Here is a 15266-nt window from a genome sequence, read left to right on the forward strand (position 1 = left end):
GCCAGTCCCCTTAGCCTCTGGTCTGTCATCACCCAGCACCGAGGCCGGTTTTAGGGGGGAGAGGGGGGGGCAAACGTGCATATTGCCCACCGGCGTCTCCATCCCGGCGGCGGCGGCGAGAGCGGAGAGCGGATGGCGGTGCGCTGCCGGCTCTAAAGCCCCGGCTACGCCGTTTACGGCGTAGGCTAAGCCGTCTACGCCGTAGCCTACGCCGTCTACGCAGGAGCCTAATGCACTGGTAAGATGCGCACGACATTGATCATTTTTGCAGATCTCCCGTGCATCACAGAACTTTGATCCAGTTTGCCTGAACTGAGACGTCTTATGGGCTCCCTCGTCAGCCTCCACGGCCGGGAGAGAGCTGCTCATCTATGTTTTAGATACCTGTCCCAGTTAAACTAACGCGGCTTACCTTCCCAGAGCCACCGCTCTACGTCATCGCCCCCAGAATGCATTGCGCAGGTAAAACATGGCGCCTCCCGCAGGTCAAAATATGTGATAAACATTGTAGATTTTTAAAGCAATTAGATTATTTTATGTGTTTCTAACAACATATTTTAGTATAAGAGAACAATTGTGGCTAATTAGGGACTTCATGTCTTAATAGCCAGGGTTCCTTTTAAGAGATGATGGCCGACACGTTCAGAGACGTGGTCACCGACCAGGACATCCAGGTTTCTCGGAGGGGTGTTGATGGACTGATTAACGGAGAAGGTTTTTCTTCAGTCAGAGGGGGGTTTAGCTGAAGGTGGTTTTCCTGGGGCCATGTGAATTTCTCAGGTTATATTTTCTGCGAGGCCAAAAAAATGTGGTGTCAAAAATAATTTAGAGGCGTTAGATTGGACAATGTGGGGAGACTTTCCCAAGAAATCAAGAAAACAAAGAATCGGATACACGTAAAGGCTCATGAATGAAAGTGAGCACCTCTTCTCCAAGGTGGTTTCAATACTTGTTGTCAAATAATTCCGACATAATCAACAAATTAAAAGACAAACTGCTTTTTTTCAGTCTCAGTAAAACCCTTTTAGGCTGAGAATGTGTCGCAGTGCAGGGCTTCGGCCACCAGGGGGAGCTCTGAGATCAAACTAACTGCCTCCTTCTCCTCTCCAGATGGATCAGCTGTCAGACGAGGAGGTGGAGGTCAGGGGGGAGGAGGATGAGGAAGAGGAGGACAGTGATAAGGAGGACCAGGACCTGGATAAGATGTTCGGGGCCTGGTTGGGAGAGCTGGATAAACTCACACAGGTGCAGCACGTTTTCTGGACCACGTCAAATTACAGTTGAGTGGATTTGTATGACGAGTCATTTCCTAACTGCCCTCTCTGCGTGTCCAGAGCTTGGATGACGGTCGCCCGGAGCCCGTCCCGCAGCAGAAGGCTCCCCTTCTGAGACAAGAGACCAACATGGCCAACTTCTCCTACAGATTCTCCATCTACAACATCAACGGTCAGACGAGCGCGTTCATGCGGGCGCACACATCTCCTCTGTGTCGCCTGTTGTTTTCTCACATCCTGTCTGTCTGTCTGTCTGTCTGTCTGTCTGCAGAGGCGCTGAATCAGGGTGAGAACGTGGACCTGGACGCTCTCATGGCCGATCTCTCCTCCATCGAGCAGGAACTCAGCACCATCAACAGCAAACCTGGCGGCGGCAGCGGCATGGCGCGACTGGGGCTGACCGACACCAAGGTGCTCACGTCCGCACATCTGAGCACAATGACACGCCCCCGTCTAGGGTTGGGCGATATGGACCAAAAGTCATATCTCGATATTTTCTAGCTAAATGGCGATACTCGATATATATATCTCGATATTTTTTCTGTGCCTTAATTGGGGTTTCCCCCAAAGCATTATAGCATAGCATCTGTGTTAGCTTCATTTTTTTCTGAGGCAAACCCTTAAAAAAACAGTCAGTTTTAATACAAAGCCTCGTGCCAAATGTCACACAGGTTCCTTTATTAACAGAGGTCTGCACAATATCAAAATGTATAAAACAAATGAAATAAAAATAAACTGCCTGCATATATAGAATAAAAATGCTTCTTGAATAAAATAAAGCAAATATCCCTTTCCTGCATAACAATTAAATTAAAATACACTGTGCAATTAATGCAATGTAGACAGTAACAGGCAGACTTTTCCACTGAGGTTGACAGTTGTGCAAATAACAAAACATTTGTGCAAATCTCAAATAAAACATTCAAGTCAATTTGTCACAAAATAAGCTATATCAAAATCATAAAAAAAAAAATGTAAAAAATTTTTTATTTTTATTTTTTTTAATCGATATAAACGATATTGTCTCGTACCATATCGTGTTTGAAAATATATCGATATATATTAAAATCTCGATATATCGCCCAGCCCTACCCGCATCCAAAAAAGTCTGACACAACCGTAAAGCATCCCGAGAACTCCATTTCAGTCGCAGCATCCCATGTCATCGTTTCTTCGGTATTTGCAGCTTGTGTGTTTTTATGTGAACAAGTGGGGGAAATTCTCCAGTCGTCCCGTTTCATCCTCACTGGAGGAACTTTAAATCAAAGTGAATAACTTTAAAGCAGGAGGATTCAATGGCTTGAAACGTAAAACCACAAGAATGTAAAAGTCATTCCAGGACAATTTAAAAGAGATTAATCCATTTTTAAGGAGCTCCTGCAATATTACTGATAGATGAGTTTGTGTCACACCAAAGAAACAAAATCCGTTCCAGATGCACTTAACAGATGCTGTGCAGGAACCGCAGGGCAGGAAAAACCGAGTGGGACCGGTAGATCCATGTAACGGTGGAATGCAGACAACAAAACCTTTTGGAGATGTGCAACTTAAGTACTAATAAAAAAAAAGTACATTATATTTGTAGATTAACTATTAACTGTTTGATAAACCAACTTTAATTATACAGCGCTTTGAAACAAGCACAGCTGAAAATGCGCTGCCAAAACTGAATATTAAAAACTATAAGAGACTATAGGAAATAATAAAGCAGATAAAAACATCAGACATTTATAAAAACACGACACTAAATCACCTGGTTGTCCCACAGTTGGGGAGCAGCAACAGAATGTTAATGAGTACTAGTTAAAAGTCGTGCTGCGCGGTTCTGAACCAGCTGCAGATGTGAGAGCAAGGACCGACTCTCACGCCAACATAGAGTCCGTTAAAGTAATCCGAACGGGACAAAATGACTGTGTGGATCACTATTTCACAGGAAACTACTTCACTTTTGCCAATCGCCTTAAATGATAAGAGCAGGACTTAAAAACAGCCCTAATTTGATCGTCGGAATTAGGCTGCGTCCCAATTGAACCCCTCGCCCTCGTTTTCTTCACTAACCCTAACTTTTGCGCGTTCCCGTGAAGGTAGTGGTGTCCCAATTCCTCTTTTCACCAAGGGGGAGGGGGCATAACGAGGGCTAGGGGCTGAGAATAGCCCCTTCAAATCGAGGGATTTCAGATGCTCACTTGGCGAGCGAGGGGGTATGAAAATTTCCCAGAATGCTTTTCGTCGTCATTTGCGGACTGAATAAAAAAAAAAACATGGCGGACATTTCTTATTTTTTTGGGAATAAAATCAATATTTTGAGTTAGTTTCTGCATAAAAATGCGTTTTGATTACATTTCTAGTTGCAAACCAATATTTTACTTTCATAATATTCACTCAGTGAATGTACATAATCCCTTTTTTGTCCGTTGTTCGCTAAGATCGCGCCGGAGTAAAGGCTGTTAGGTTACGCTGTAGGCTACGTAAGCTACGCCGTAGGCTCTGCGTTGATTTGACTCGCCGACCGAAGGCAAACAGGCAGACTCGTCCCAGAGAAATAGAGAGAAATAATCCCCTGACCCGTCAGATTTGTTTTGGATGTTTCTGATATAATAGTTTTCAGAAACCACAAAGTAATCCAGCTGTTATCTGGGTAATTTACACACTTTCAGATAAAGTTGCCGAAGATCACGCCAGAATAAAGGGATTTATGGTTCCGCGTTACACCAACACAGAGCCTACGGCGTAAGCTCTGTGTCGATGTACGCGGCGACGCGCGCCGTACGCCGTACCCTACGCCGTACCCTACGCCGTACCCTACGCCGTACCCTACGCCGTACCCTACGCCGTACCCTACGCCGTACCCTACGCCGTACCCTACGCCGTAGGCTCTGCGTCGAATTAACGCGGACCCAAGCTCCGGAGCCGGCAGACAGAAATCTCGAAATTTCGGAGCAAATTTCTCAACAGGCGTTATTTGGATAAACTGAGCCCCGGTTGCGGATCTTAAAGGTTACCTTTATACCTGAAAAAATATTACAACTTAATAAAGTGCCATAACAGCGCTACAGCTGAAATTAGGGATTAGGGATGAAAACGAGGGGGAGTAGGAGTATTGGGACAGGCACCTGGGCCAAGTGCCCTAGATTTCAAGTGCCCTAAAATCTCCCCCTTCTTTTTTAGGGGTTAGGGAAGAAAAAAAGTGCGAGTGGAAAAAAGAAGGGCGAGTGAAGTTGAATTGGGATTGGGCCTTAAACTTAAAACGCAGATTGGTAATGATCAGCTCTGTTTTCTTTTTTTAATTTAAATTTAAACAGTTTTGGGCCAACCGAGCTTTAATGTCCTCCAAACAACCCAAGACTGGTTTAACCGACTACCCATCTTTCTGCTTTACGAGTATGTAAATCTGACAGCAATCAGCGTAGCAGTGTAATGACCTTCTTAGGGCAGAACCAACCACAATAAATACAGATGAAAAAGCAGTGGCCCAAGACCTGAGCCCTGTGGGACTCCAGTGATTGTGTCCTCCACTGTGTCAAAGGCAGAACCAACACAACGTGGCCCCCAGAGTCAAGAAGACACTCATCAATGACCCTTAAAAATGCTGATTTGGTGCTTTGAATAAAGAGTACCGAATTTGCCTCTGGAAGCTTAGTGTTATAATTTATAAGACAACAATCACATTTAGGCCTGTGTTGAAAAAAATCAATTTCCCAATTCTAAATCGATTCTCATATTAATTCCTAAAAATCGAGGGGGGTTCTTTTTTTTTTTTTTTTTATGTTTTTTTTTTTTTCATCATTACATTACAACTTTTGCTTATTTTTTTGTTTATCCCCAAAAAAGGAATGTTTTGTTGGACACGAGAATAACTGGTGTTCTATATTTCATTACTTTATATACTGTCTTGGGATTACATTTGCAAAAAATGATAAAAACCAAATGCTCAAAAATTAAAAACCAAAATAGAACAAATAAAAACGGAATGTGGTAAAAAATAAAACCGATTTCATCCGTCTCTGTTTGCTGCCCTGGATCTGTTTAATAATTCTGACCCACATGATGTTTCTGAAAGCAGTTCTATCAGCATTCTGGGAGCTGATTGGTCCTTACAGCATCATTAGCTGCTAATACTTGCCGTTTAATATCAATATAATACTAGTAGTAATGTGTTGCATAACTACAGTCATATAATTCATGCAACAGCTCAAAAAACAGTTTTAATAACCCAAATCAATATCGGAATCGAATCGAATCGGATCGAATCTTGACATTTGAATCCATCCCCAGCCCTAATCACATTTTTTCTCTGTCGTTGCTTGCGTCTCCAGGTCCGACAGAAGCCTCCCGCTGGGCGCAGCGGCAGGCAGCAGCCAGCGGGGGGCAGCAGCGGGGGCAGCGGTGGGGGGGGCAGCAGTGGAGCCAGCAGCAGCAGCAGCAGCACCAGGGCGTCGCCCGCCGGCACCATCAGAGCTCCCAGCGGCCATCAGGGACGGCCTCCGCTGGCCTCCAACTTCAGTCTGGACGACATCACCGCCCAGCTAGAGAAGGTTGGGACTTTTGGTTTTGTAATAAAGTAAGCTAAACATTCTGCTGCGCTTGTGTTCAGTTTGTCTTGATGGATCCTTCAACTCTTCACCCCTCTGACCCCTCGACCAGCATTTCATACACAAGTGCCGATGCAGTTTCTGACGCAGGTCATAGTTGCAGTCAGTGTTGTGTAATCAATTAATCAAAGCTTTATTTGTATAACAAAACAAAGTTATTCCAAGTGTTCCAGCAAATAAGAGGCCAGTGCAAACAAAGAGAACTGAAAGTACATTAGAGGTAAATAAACAACGATGACGAGACAACAAAACAAGGTCCTTATATGTGGACTAGGAATGGGTGATATTTTACCTTCCACGATAAACCGTCAAAAAAATTCCCCACGGTAAGAATTTGTCATCTCGTGGTAAAAAACGATAAATTGAGGAAATAAGCAAGAAAGAAAGAAAGAAAGAAGGAAAGAAGGAAAGAAAGAAAGAAGGAAAGAAATGAGCCTGAAAGAAAGAAAGAAAGAAAGAAAGAAAGAAAGAAAGAAAGAAAGAAAGAAAGAAAGAAAGAAAGAAATGAGCCTGAAAGAAAGAAAGAAAGAAAGAAAGAAAGAAAGAAAGAAATGAAAGAAAGAAAGAAAGAAAGAAAGAAAGAAAGAAAGAAAGAAAGAAAGAAAGAAAGAAAGAAAGAAAGAAAGAAAGAAAGAAAGAAAGAAAGAAAGAAAGAAAGAAAGAAATGAGCCTGGAAGGAAGGAAGGAAGGAAGGAAGGAAGGAAGGAAGGAAGGAAGGAAGGAAGGAAGGAAGGAAGGAAGGAAGGAAGGAAGGAAGGATATGAGAAAGAAAGAAAGAAAGAAAGAAAGAAAGAAAGAAAGAAAGAAAGAAAGAAAGAAAGAAAGAAAGAAAGAAATATTCCCGTTAATTACACTTTTTGTATTGGTATTTTTTTTATCGTCATTTTTATCGTTATCGGGATTAATGCCAGAAATTATCGTGATACATTTTTTAGTCCATACCGCCCATCCCTAATGTGGAGCATAACAACTGAAAGCAGCCCCTCCTTCACGAGTCCTAACTCGATGGATGAAAAGCAGACCTGTTTCAAATGATATGAGTGCCTGGGAGGTTCACGGGATTAAAACGAATCCAAACGCTAAGCCATTTAAGGCTTCATAAACCTCTGAGATTATTTAAAAGTCAACTGTTAGGCAGACAGGAAGCCAGAGTAAGGAGCTCAAAAATGGGATGACATGATCCACTTTACTGGTCTCGGCGAGGACCGGAGCAGCAGCATTCAGAGTCAGCTGTCAGGTCATTTTATTTAGTTTCTTTTTTGTGAAAAAGCTGTTACAATAATGTAATTTACTAAAAATGAATGCATGGACCAGTTTCTCTAAATCACTCGAGTGCATTTGTCCCTTGAGCTTTGACATGTTAAGATGGTGGTGGGCTGACTTCATCACTGACTTGATGTGGCTGCTGAAATTCAAATTTGAGTTAATAATGACACCCAGAGCTAGCTTACTGTGGGCTTTTCAATAATGCAAACTGAAGCTGGATGCAAACATTCAACTCAACTGACGGTTACTTTTATTTTTGTTATTGTTTAGTTATTTGTTCAAGCCACTGAAGAAATTCTTATAATTTTCCAAATGAATGTCATCTCCATAACTGTTGCAACATATCTTGCTGCTTTGCGTAGCCTGACCCAGTGGAAGCGTGTAACAACAGAAGCCCCAGAATAAAGCCCTGAGGAACTCCGCCTTACTTTTGTTTGCTGAGAACGGCCTATAAATACAAGATGATCCCTGTCTTTTAAATAGGATTTAAAGCAGTTTAGTGCTGTGGCAGAAAGACCCACCCTGTTTTCCAGTCTGTCCATTAATATGTTGATGTCAACTCTGTCACACAAAGCAATGACATCCAGCTAAACTTAAACCGTCTGTCTTTAAATGGATATTAAATTGATTTACTTGAAGAAGAGCTTTTTCAATGCCGTGATGTGGGTGGAAACCTTACTGGAAGATATCAAAATAGTTAATGCTGCTTGCTATTATCTTTTAAATGTAATTGTGTTACAGGATTACTTCCCTTAAGACCATTAGCCTTGGGCATCAGCTGTGTTGTGGGGCTGTGGTGCGTCTTTACATTAGTCTTCTCATCACCTGTCAATGCTGTGTAGTTTCATTGTAATGTTATTTTACGTAAAAACTAGGGCTGTGCGATTAATCGATTTTAAATCTAAATCGGATTTATTAATCAAAATCGATGTTAAAAAAGGAAAATCGGAAAATCGATTTTCCTTTTTTGCAGCTGGCTGCATTACAGACGGAGCTCGTCTAGTCATCTTTGGTCAAGAAAATTGTAAATGTTGTCACTTTACTAAACTCAAGGAGGATTTACAGGATCTTTCAATTGCACTTCATTCCCAATAGGGAAATTTGTTTGCTATTTTTCTTTAAAAATAAAGATAAAATATTTTAAACAATGTATTCCATTGTCTTTTGTAGTTTTACCAAAAAAATCGAAATCGAAATCGAAAATCGGGTTTTCAGAGAGAAAAATCGGGATTTTATTTTTGTCCAAAATCGCCCAGCCCTAGTAAAAACATAAGACTTTCCATTCCCGTCCCGTGCGCTCGGACGTGTGTTGGATCCTTCTTCCCTTCCTCAGACGTCAACAGTGAAACATTAGCAGCAGCTGACTACTTGTCTGACTTGAAGAGGTTAACTTTATGTGAGGAGCGGGACCATGTTGGCAGGAGCTTTTCTGGAGTCTCGACAACAGTTTGAGGCATTTCTGTCATATTTGGACCAGGACTTGTTAAACCACCAGTTTGTGGTCTGCATATGTTTTCAGGCGGAAATGGGCCAGCTGCAGTCGTCTGCAGGAGCCGGTGTTAGAGAATAAACCTCCAGGGGGATCTTGTTTCTGACGTGTTCTCGCATCTTCTACTCGGTTACACGCAGTGGTGGACAGTAACGGAGTAAATTTACTTGAGTACTGTACTTAAGTACATATCCAGAGGATTTGTACTTTACTTGAGTATTAGATTTCTTTGGTACTTATTACTCTTACTTGAATACATTTCCAAGACAAATATTTTTACTTTTACTCAAGTAAATTTCTAGGAAGGCTGAAAAGTACTTGTTACTTTCAAGTCTGCTCTTTTTTCTTCTTCCCTAAAATCCTATTGGACACAAGCTGTTTTTGTCAAAGGAGGAGACCTATCACAGTGCACGCTCTCCACTGGGATGTACGTAAAGCGGAAATACGTCAAGCCTCCTCAAAACGATACCGCCAAAGTAGCCTGCGTTTGTCAAGACAGAGCCGCAACAAGTCAAGACATTATTGTTATTGGAAGCAGAGATGTAGTTTTTTGTAAAGCAGTGGTGTTTGAGGGGGATCCAGACTTAGTTGGATGGTGCAGGTTCATTTGGTTTCAGTTCATGATTGTTAATAAACTCTGCATCATCTGCTGTCCTCTTATGATCCCATTCATTTGATTTGTTTTTGGTGTTTCTGCAGGTTTTATTTAACATTGTGGTTCTAAAAGCAGCACATCAGGTTTCAAAGAGTTAATTCTCAGAAACAAGAGTTAAAAGATCCTTAAATTAATTTAGAAAAAATATAGTAATTTACTGATGTGGAAAATAAGATGTGTACTCTTACTCTTACTCTTACTTTTACTTAAAGTAAATTTAAAAGCATTTACTTTTGGATACTTAAGTACCTTTAAAAGCAAGTACTTTTCTACTCTTACTCGAGTAATATTTTGACTGAGCTACTTTTACTTGTAACGGAGTAAATTTTGACCAGTAGTATTTGTACTCTTACTCAAGTACTGGGGTCGAGTACTCTGTCCACCTCTGGTTACATGTGAATCCTGACGGCTGGGTTTAAAAAGAAAATGTTATCACTTTTCAGATGAGCCAAAGATCAAGCACCAGCCTCATGCGGAGCAGCCCGATGAGGTCCTGTAACTGTTTAGGCTCAGTTCTGCCCAAGTGGTCAGGGGTTAGAGCATCAACGTCTGCAAATAGTCATCTGTCTGAGCTGGAGGCCTAGCGTTGTTTCTGCAGCGTGTCAGCGGCAGAAACCAGATCCAGGGATGTCGTTTCCTCCCCACTGCAGTCAGCTGCTGTTTATTTTGTTCCTGCTGCACAAAAGTAACGCCGAAAAGGGAAAACAGGGTTTCCGCGGGGTTTTAAAAAGTATTAAAAAGTGATAAATGAAAATTGCCAAATTTAAGGCCATTAAAAGTGTTAAATTCACTGTCAGAGGTATTATTTTTTTTAAAATTGGTATTATTTTTTACCTTTTACATTTTAAGCAGTCTATTTTATTGTCATTCACAAAGTGAAATAAATGTGAAACATCTGGTCAACATCAATGAGTCTATAAATCTGTTCTGTATAGTGTTCTATAGGTCAAAATCTGTATTAATGTTAAAAGGTTTGTGATTAACACTTAATGTTGTGACAGTTTTTAAAAAAAATCTGAAGGTAGTGAAAAAGGTATTAAATTGGTATTAAATTTAACATAAGGATTGCTGTATAAACTCTGGAAAATGAGCACTTAAGACAAACATGACCGTACAGACGACCACGAGCAACGTTTTTATACTTTTATGCGACATTTGTCTCATTTTAGGTCAGATTTGAAGGTTTATGCGCGTGCATGTCGTCGGCGTGAGCACCGATTACTTTTATCAGATCAGAGGAAGTGGTCCAGAGTAAAAGCAGATGCTCTCAGACTCCTCGTATTTCTGAGAAATGTGCTATTTCGGTAAGTCTGTCATTTTCATCCGTCTTTCCATCCTCCTCAGGCGTCTCTCAGCATGGACGAAGCGGCGCGTCAGAGCTCCTCCCACTCTCTCAGCTCCGCCTCCTCCTACACGTCAGCCACGATGCGACGGCCCGGTTCGTGCCCGCGCCAGCACCGGCGCACGGGATCGGTGGGCACGGTCAGCGAGCACGAGGTAGACGCCGGCTCCTCCAAGTGTCGCACTTCATGAAGAGAAATGTGTCAACAATTTAAACTTGATCCAAATGATTTATTTTAATTAAAAAGAACAAAAATCAAACACATCAATTGGAAATCTACGACGGAGTATTAGGGCCAAACAAAAAAACAAAAAAAGGAAATTACGAGAATAAAGTCATAATGTAATGAGAATAAAGTCGTAAAATTATGAGAATAAAGTCGTAATATTACGAGAATAAAGTTGTAATTTATTATAAATATATAAATATAACTTCACAAGATGATCAATATTCTTCATTTTAACACAGGGAGAAGACTGCTTTTCGTGTTAGAGTTCTCATAAATTACCACTTTATTTTCATAATATTATGACTTTATTCTCATAAATTACCACTTTATTCATTACGACTTTATTCTCTGAATTTTACGACTTTATTCTCGGAATTTTTTCCACTTTATTCTCGGAATTTTACGACTTTATTCTCATAATATTACGACTTTATTCTCATAATATTACGACTTTATTCATTACGACTTTATTCTCAGAATTTTACGACTTTATTCTCAGAATATTACGACTTTATTCTCGCAACATTACGACTTTATTCTCGTAATGTTACAACTTTATTCTCGTAATTTTACGACTTTATTCTCATAATATTATGACTTTATTCTATTACGACTTTATTCTCACAACATTACGACTTTATTCTCGTAATTTTACGACTTTATTCTCATAATATTACGACTTTATTCTCATAATATTACGACTTTATTCATTACGACTTTATTCTCATTATATTATGACTTTATTCTCGTAATTTCCAATTTTTTTTGCCTTAGTTTGGCCCTAATACTCCGTCGTAGAAATCATTTATTGAAATGGAAAATCTTTTGAATAAATGACTTCCAGTTACAAAAATCTGCATTTTTCATCATCTGCAGCCAATAAAAACAGAGTTAAAAAAGAGTAAAAGTGTATTTTATTTCCGGACAGACTCTCTGAGCCTCTGGTTTTTATTCTCCAACATCTTTCTGACATCTTATTTCACTCTGGACTGCTTCTGAGCCTTTTTTCCATTTAACTTCATTTTACATTTGATTTAATTTCCCTCTGTCTCTTTTAATTCCTGCTTTCTGAAATTACAACCTGCAGTTCATCAACTCAACCCGTTTATGCTTTTCTCGTGTGTTTGAAACGCCTTCCGTCAGGCGGGTTTGAGGCTGTTTTTATCTCGTGGGATTCAGGCGGCTGACGTGAAGATGCTGAAGCTGCTCTCCGTCTTATCCTTCCTCTCCAGGCGCGGTCGATCGTCCACTCCTCGCGCTCATCCGTCACGTCGGCGTCCGGCGTCTCGGTGAACTCGGCCTCCTCCATGGACTCGCTGGACAGCGTCCTCCGCTCCGAGTCGGACGGCCCGCAGGCCTCGGGCGAAGGAGCCGCTCAGAGTCATCCCAGCACAGAGGTACGAACACACAACCCACGTTAACCCATGCTAAGAACAGACGGAGGCTGGAAACACCCACCAGAGCTTCTGTTCCCATGATTCCCGGCGCGCTTCCACTGGTTTCAGGCAGATTTAAAACTGATTACATGCATTTCACGGAAGTGATTTAACTTTAACAGTTTCAGGATGAAGATTTAACAACCTGTTTGGAAGTTAAAAGGCATTAAAACATGAAACATAAACAACAAAACACTGGTGACGTTTAGGCAGATTGTGTCGTCACATCCATCCCTGTTGACTCGAGAACACCTCTGGAAACCGTCACTCATCACTAGGGGTGGGTATTGGGAAGGACCTCACGATACGATACGCATCACGATACTTGAGCCACGATACGATACACATTGCGATATCCCGATTATGCGATATCCCGATTATTATATTCTACATAGTTCACCGAAAATATAAAAATGCATCACACATCTTAAAATCCAAGTTGTATATATGTACATCAGATGATAGTGATGGATCTTAAAATCCGAGTTGCACGTTCATCAGATTATAGTGACAATTCATGGGACAAACTGAGTCAAAACAATGTTTTATTATAACTATACAAGCTAAAGTTACAACTTATTTGTATATGTTTTTCATATTATTTACATCATATGAAATTAACATTACATTTAGTATGAGGTTGCTTTAATTATGTGGCAAATGATAATGAACACAAGAAAGATGGTACTAAAACCAAGGACAGGCACAGTGATCAGTCAGTATAGATATAAATCCATAAATAAATAAACCTCTGTCCATTATTTTTCATTTTTTAAGGACAGGCGATTGTGTTATATAAAAAATAAATTATAAAATGAAATAAAATGTGAAATAAAACCTGAGCTCAGTGCAGGGCCCTCCCAGGGTTGGTAGAGAGTGGCAATGCCCAGGACTGTCACTAAGGTAGGAGCACTGGGTGATATAATGGAAAAAAAATCGGGGATAAAAAATATAAAAAATAAAAAATAAAAAAAAAATAAAAAAAATCGATATTCAAATTTTGAATATCGATATTGAATCGGCTGGAAAAGTATCGCGATATATTGCCATATCGATATTTTTGCCCACCCCTACTCATCACAACTTTGACATCTGAGGATAAAACTCCAACATGCAGGTAGAAAAGGCGTGATCCAGAAACTCTGCTGGCTTCTCCGGACCCGGCTGGACCCACCCGGCCTGACCAAGGTCGGATAAACACAGACATGACAAGCTTCACTGGGTCACGGCTGATCTGATCCTGAACTAAGACAAAATGCAGAAGCAGTAGTTTGTAGAAGCACTTTTCCCAGCAGGGACTTGAGATGACGTCAGACGTTTGCGTGCACACAGTTCTCTTTAGGAACCGCCGCAGCATTTCTGGACTTTGACTGGACCTTTGCACCTCAGAACCTCTTCCTCTCCAGGCACGGTCAGCTCACTGGTTACAGTTCCCACGGTACCGTGACTAAAAAAAAACTAAAGAAATCCAAACCATCGCCGCTCCACCGCTGTGATTGACAGGTGATACGATGTGTTTGGTTTCTCACAAACTTTTCTATCTTTGTTCCAGAAAAGCAGCTTTGAAACCTAAAGCATCCATCTTTTCTAAATTGTGCTGTGAACGTTGACATTTAATGTGCAAACTTAACTGTTTTTGGACTTCTGTGGAGACTGCACCATCAGAACTTCAGGAAAGACCGACAACTCTCACAAATTTGCTCCACTCTTTAATAATCTTTCTGCAGACCGACGAACTCCAGATAGTCAGTAAATGTTCTCGTGACCCTTCACAGACTGATAAAACTGTTAAAACATCTCAAGACCAACAAATTGCTTACTAACTAGTAGGGATGGGCGGTATGGACAAAAAAATGTATCACGATAATTTCTGGCATTTATCCCCATAATGATAAAAATGACGATAAAAAAAAAAATACCAATTCACTCCACCTCTTTAACTATAAATCTATCTCGCTCTCAGATCCGCCATGTTTGTTACACAAAAACGTCATCAACGGGAATTTATCCTTCTTTCTTTCTTTCTTTCTTTCTTTCTTTCTTTCTTTCTTTCTTTCTTTCTTTCTTTCTTTCTTTCTTTCTTTCTTTCTTTCTTTCTTTCTTTCTTTCTTTCTCATTTCCTTCCTTCCTTTTTCCCTTCCTTCCTTCTTTCCTCCTGCTCTCTCCTTCTTTCTTCCCTTCCTCTTTTCTCCCTTCCTTCCTCCTTTCCTTGTTTTCTCCCTTCCTTCCTTCCTTCCTTCCTTCCTTCCTTCCTTCCTTCCTTCCTTCCTTCCTTCCTTCCTTCCTTCCTTCCTTCCTTCCTTCCTTCCTTCCTTTCCTTCGTCCTTTCCTTGTTTTCTCCCTTCCTTCCTTCCTTCCTTCCTTCCTTCCTTCCTTCCTTCCTTCCTTCCTTCACGTACGTTGTGCGTGGATTTAACGCAGAACCATTTTTACCATTTATCATTTTTACCGTGAGATGACAAATTCTTACCGTGGGGAATTTTTTTGACGGTTTATCGTGAACGGTAAAATATCGCCCATTCCTACTAACTAGCTATTTTTCTTTTCTTCTGATGAAAGATTTGTTTCTCTGTCCTAGAAGGCAAAATACGTAACATTTGGCCATAAAAATCTAGGAGAACTGTTTTCTTCTTTTTAAAGAAGTGAAGAGCGTTTAAGCTGAAATTCGGCATCTGTTTTATTCCTGTTGAGGGAATTTAAGCGAATGAGCTGCAGCACGAACGCTAGCCCTGCTCAGTGAGGGGGAAAGTGGGTTAGCGCTGCGAACCTGAGAGATGAACTGATGAAGAGGGGAGGAATGATGGGAGTTGGGATAATGAGACGAGTGAGTCAACAGAATAACATGATGATAAAAGGAGAAGGCAGTGATGAAAAGAAAAGGTCAGAGCACCGAGAGCTAAAAAGGCAAATCCAGAGAAGAAGAGAGGAGGAGAAGGAAGAGGAGTGCTGAGGCCCCGGGCGCCGCTCCCACGAGTCCGCTTCA

General features: G+C 41.0%; 1 protein-coding gene across 1 annotated transcript in view; it reads left to right on the forward strand.

Annotated features, from left to right (window-relative positions):
• The window catches only part of raph1a (Ras association (RalGDS/AF-6) and pleckstrin homology domains 1a), a 103298-nt gene that overhangs the window by 51149 nt on the left and 36883 nt on the right, over positions 1–15266 (forward strand). The window contains 6 exon segments of the mRNA XM_061724111.1: positions 1111–1245; positions 1335–1446; positions 1546–1685; positions 5591–5809; positions 10621–10773; positions 12080–12244. Of these exon segments, the coding sequence (XP_061580095.1) occupies positions 1111–1245; positions 1335–1446; positions 1546–1685; positions 5591–5809; positions 10621–10773; positions 12080–12244 (924 nt within the window).

This window comes from Cololabis saira, chromosome 6, assembly GCF_033807715.1.
Source record: "Cololabis saira isolate AMF1-May2022 chromosome 6, fColSai1.1, whole genome shotgun sequence".
NCBI lineage: Eukaryota > Metazoa > Chordata > Actinopteri > Beloniformes > Belonidae > Cololabis > Cololabis saira.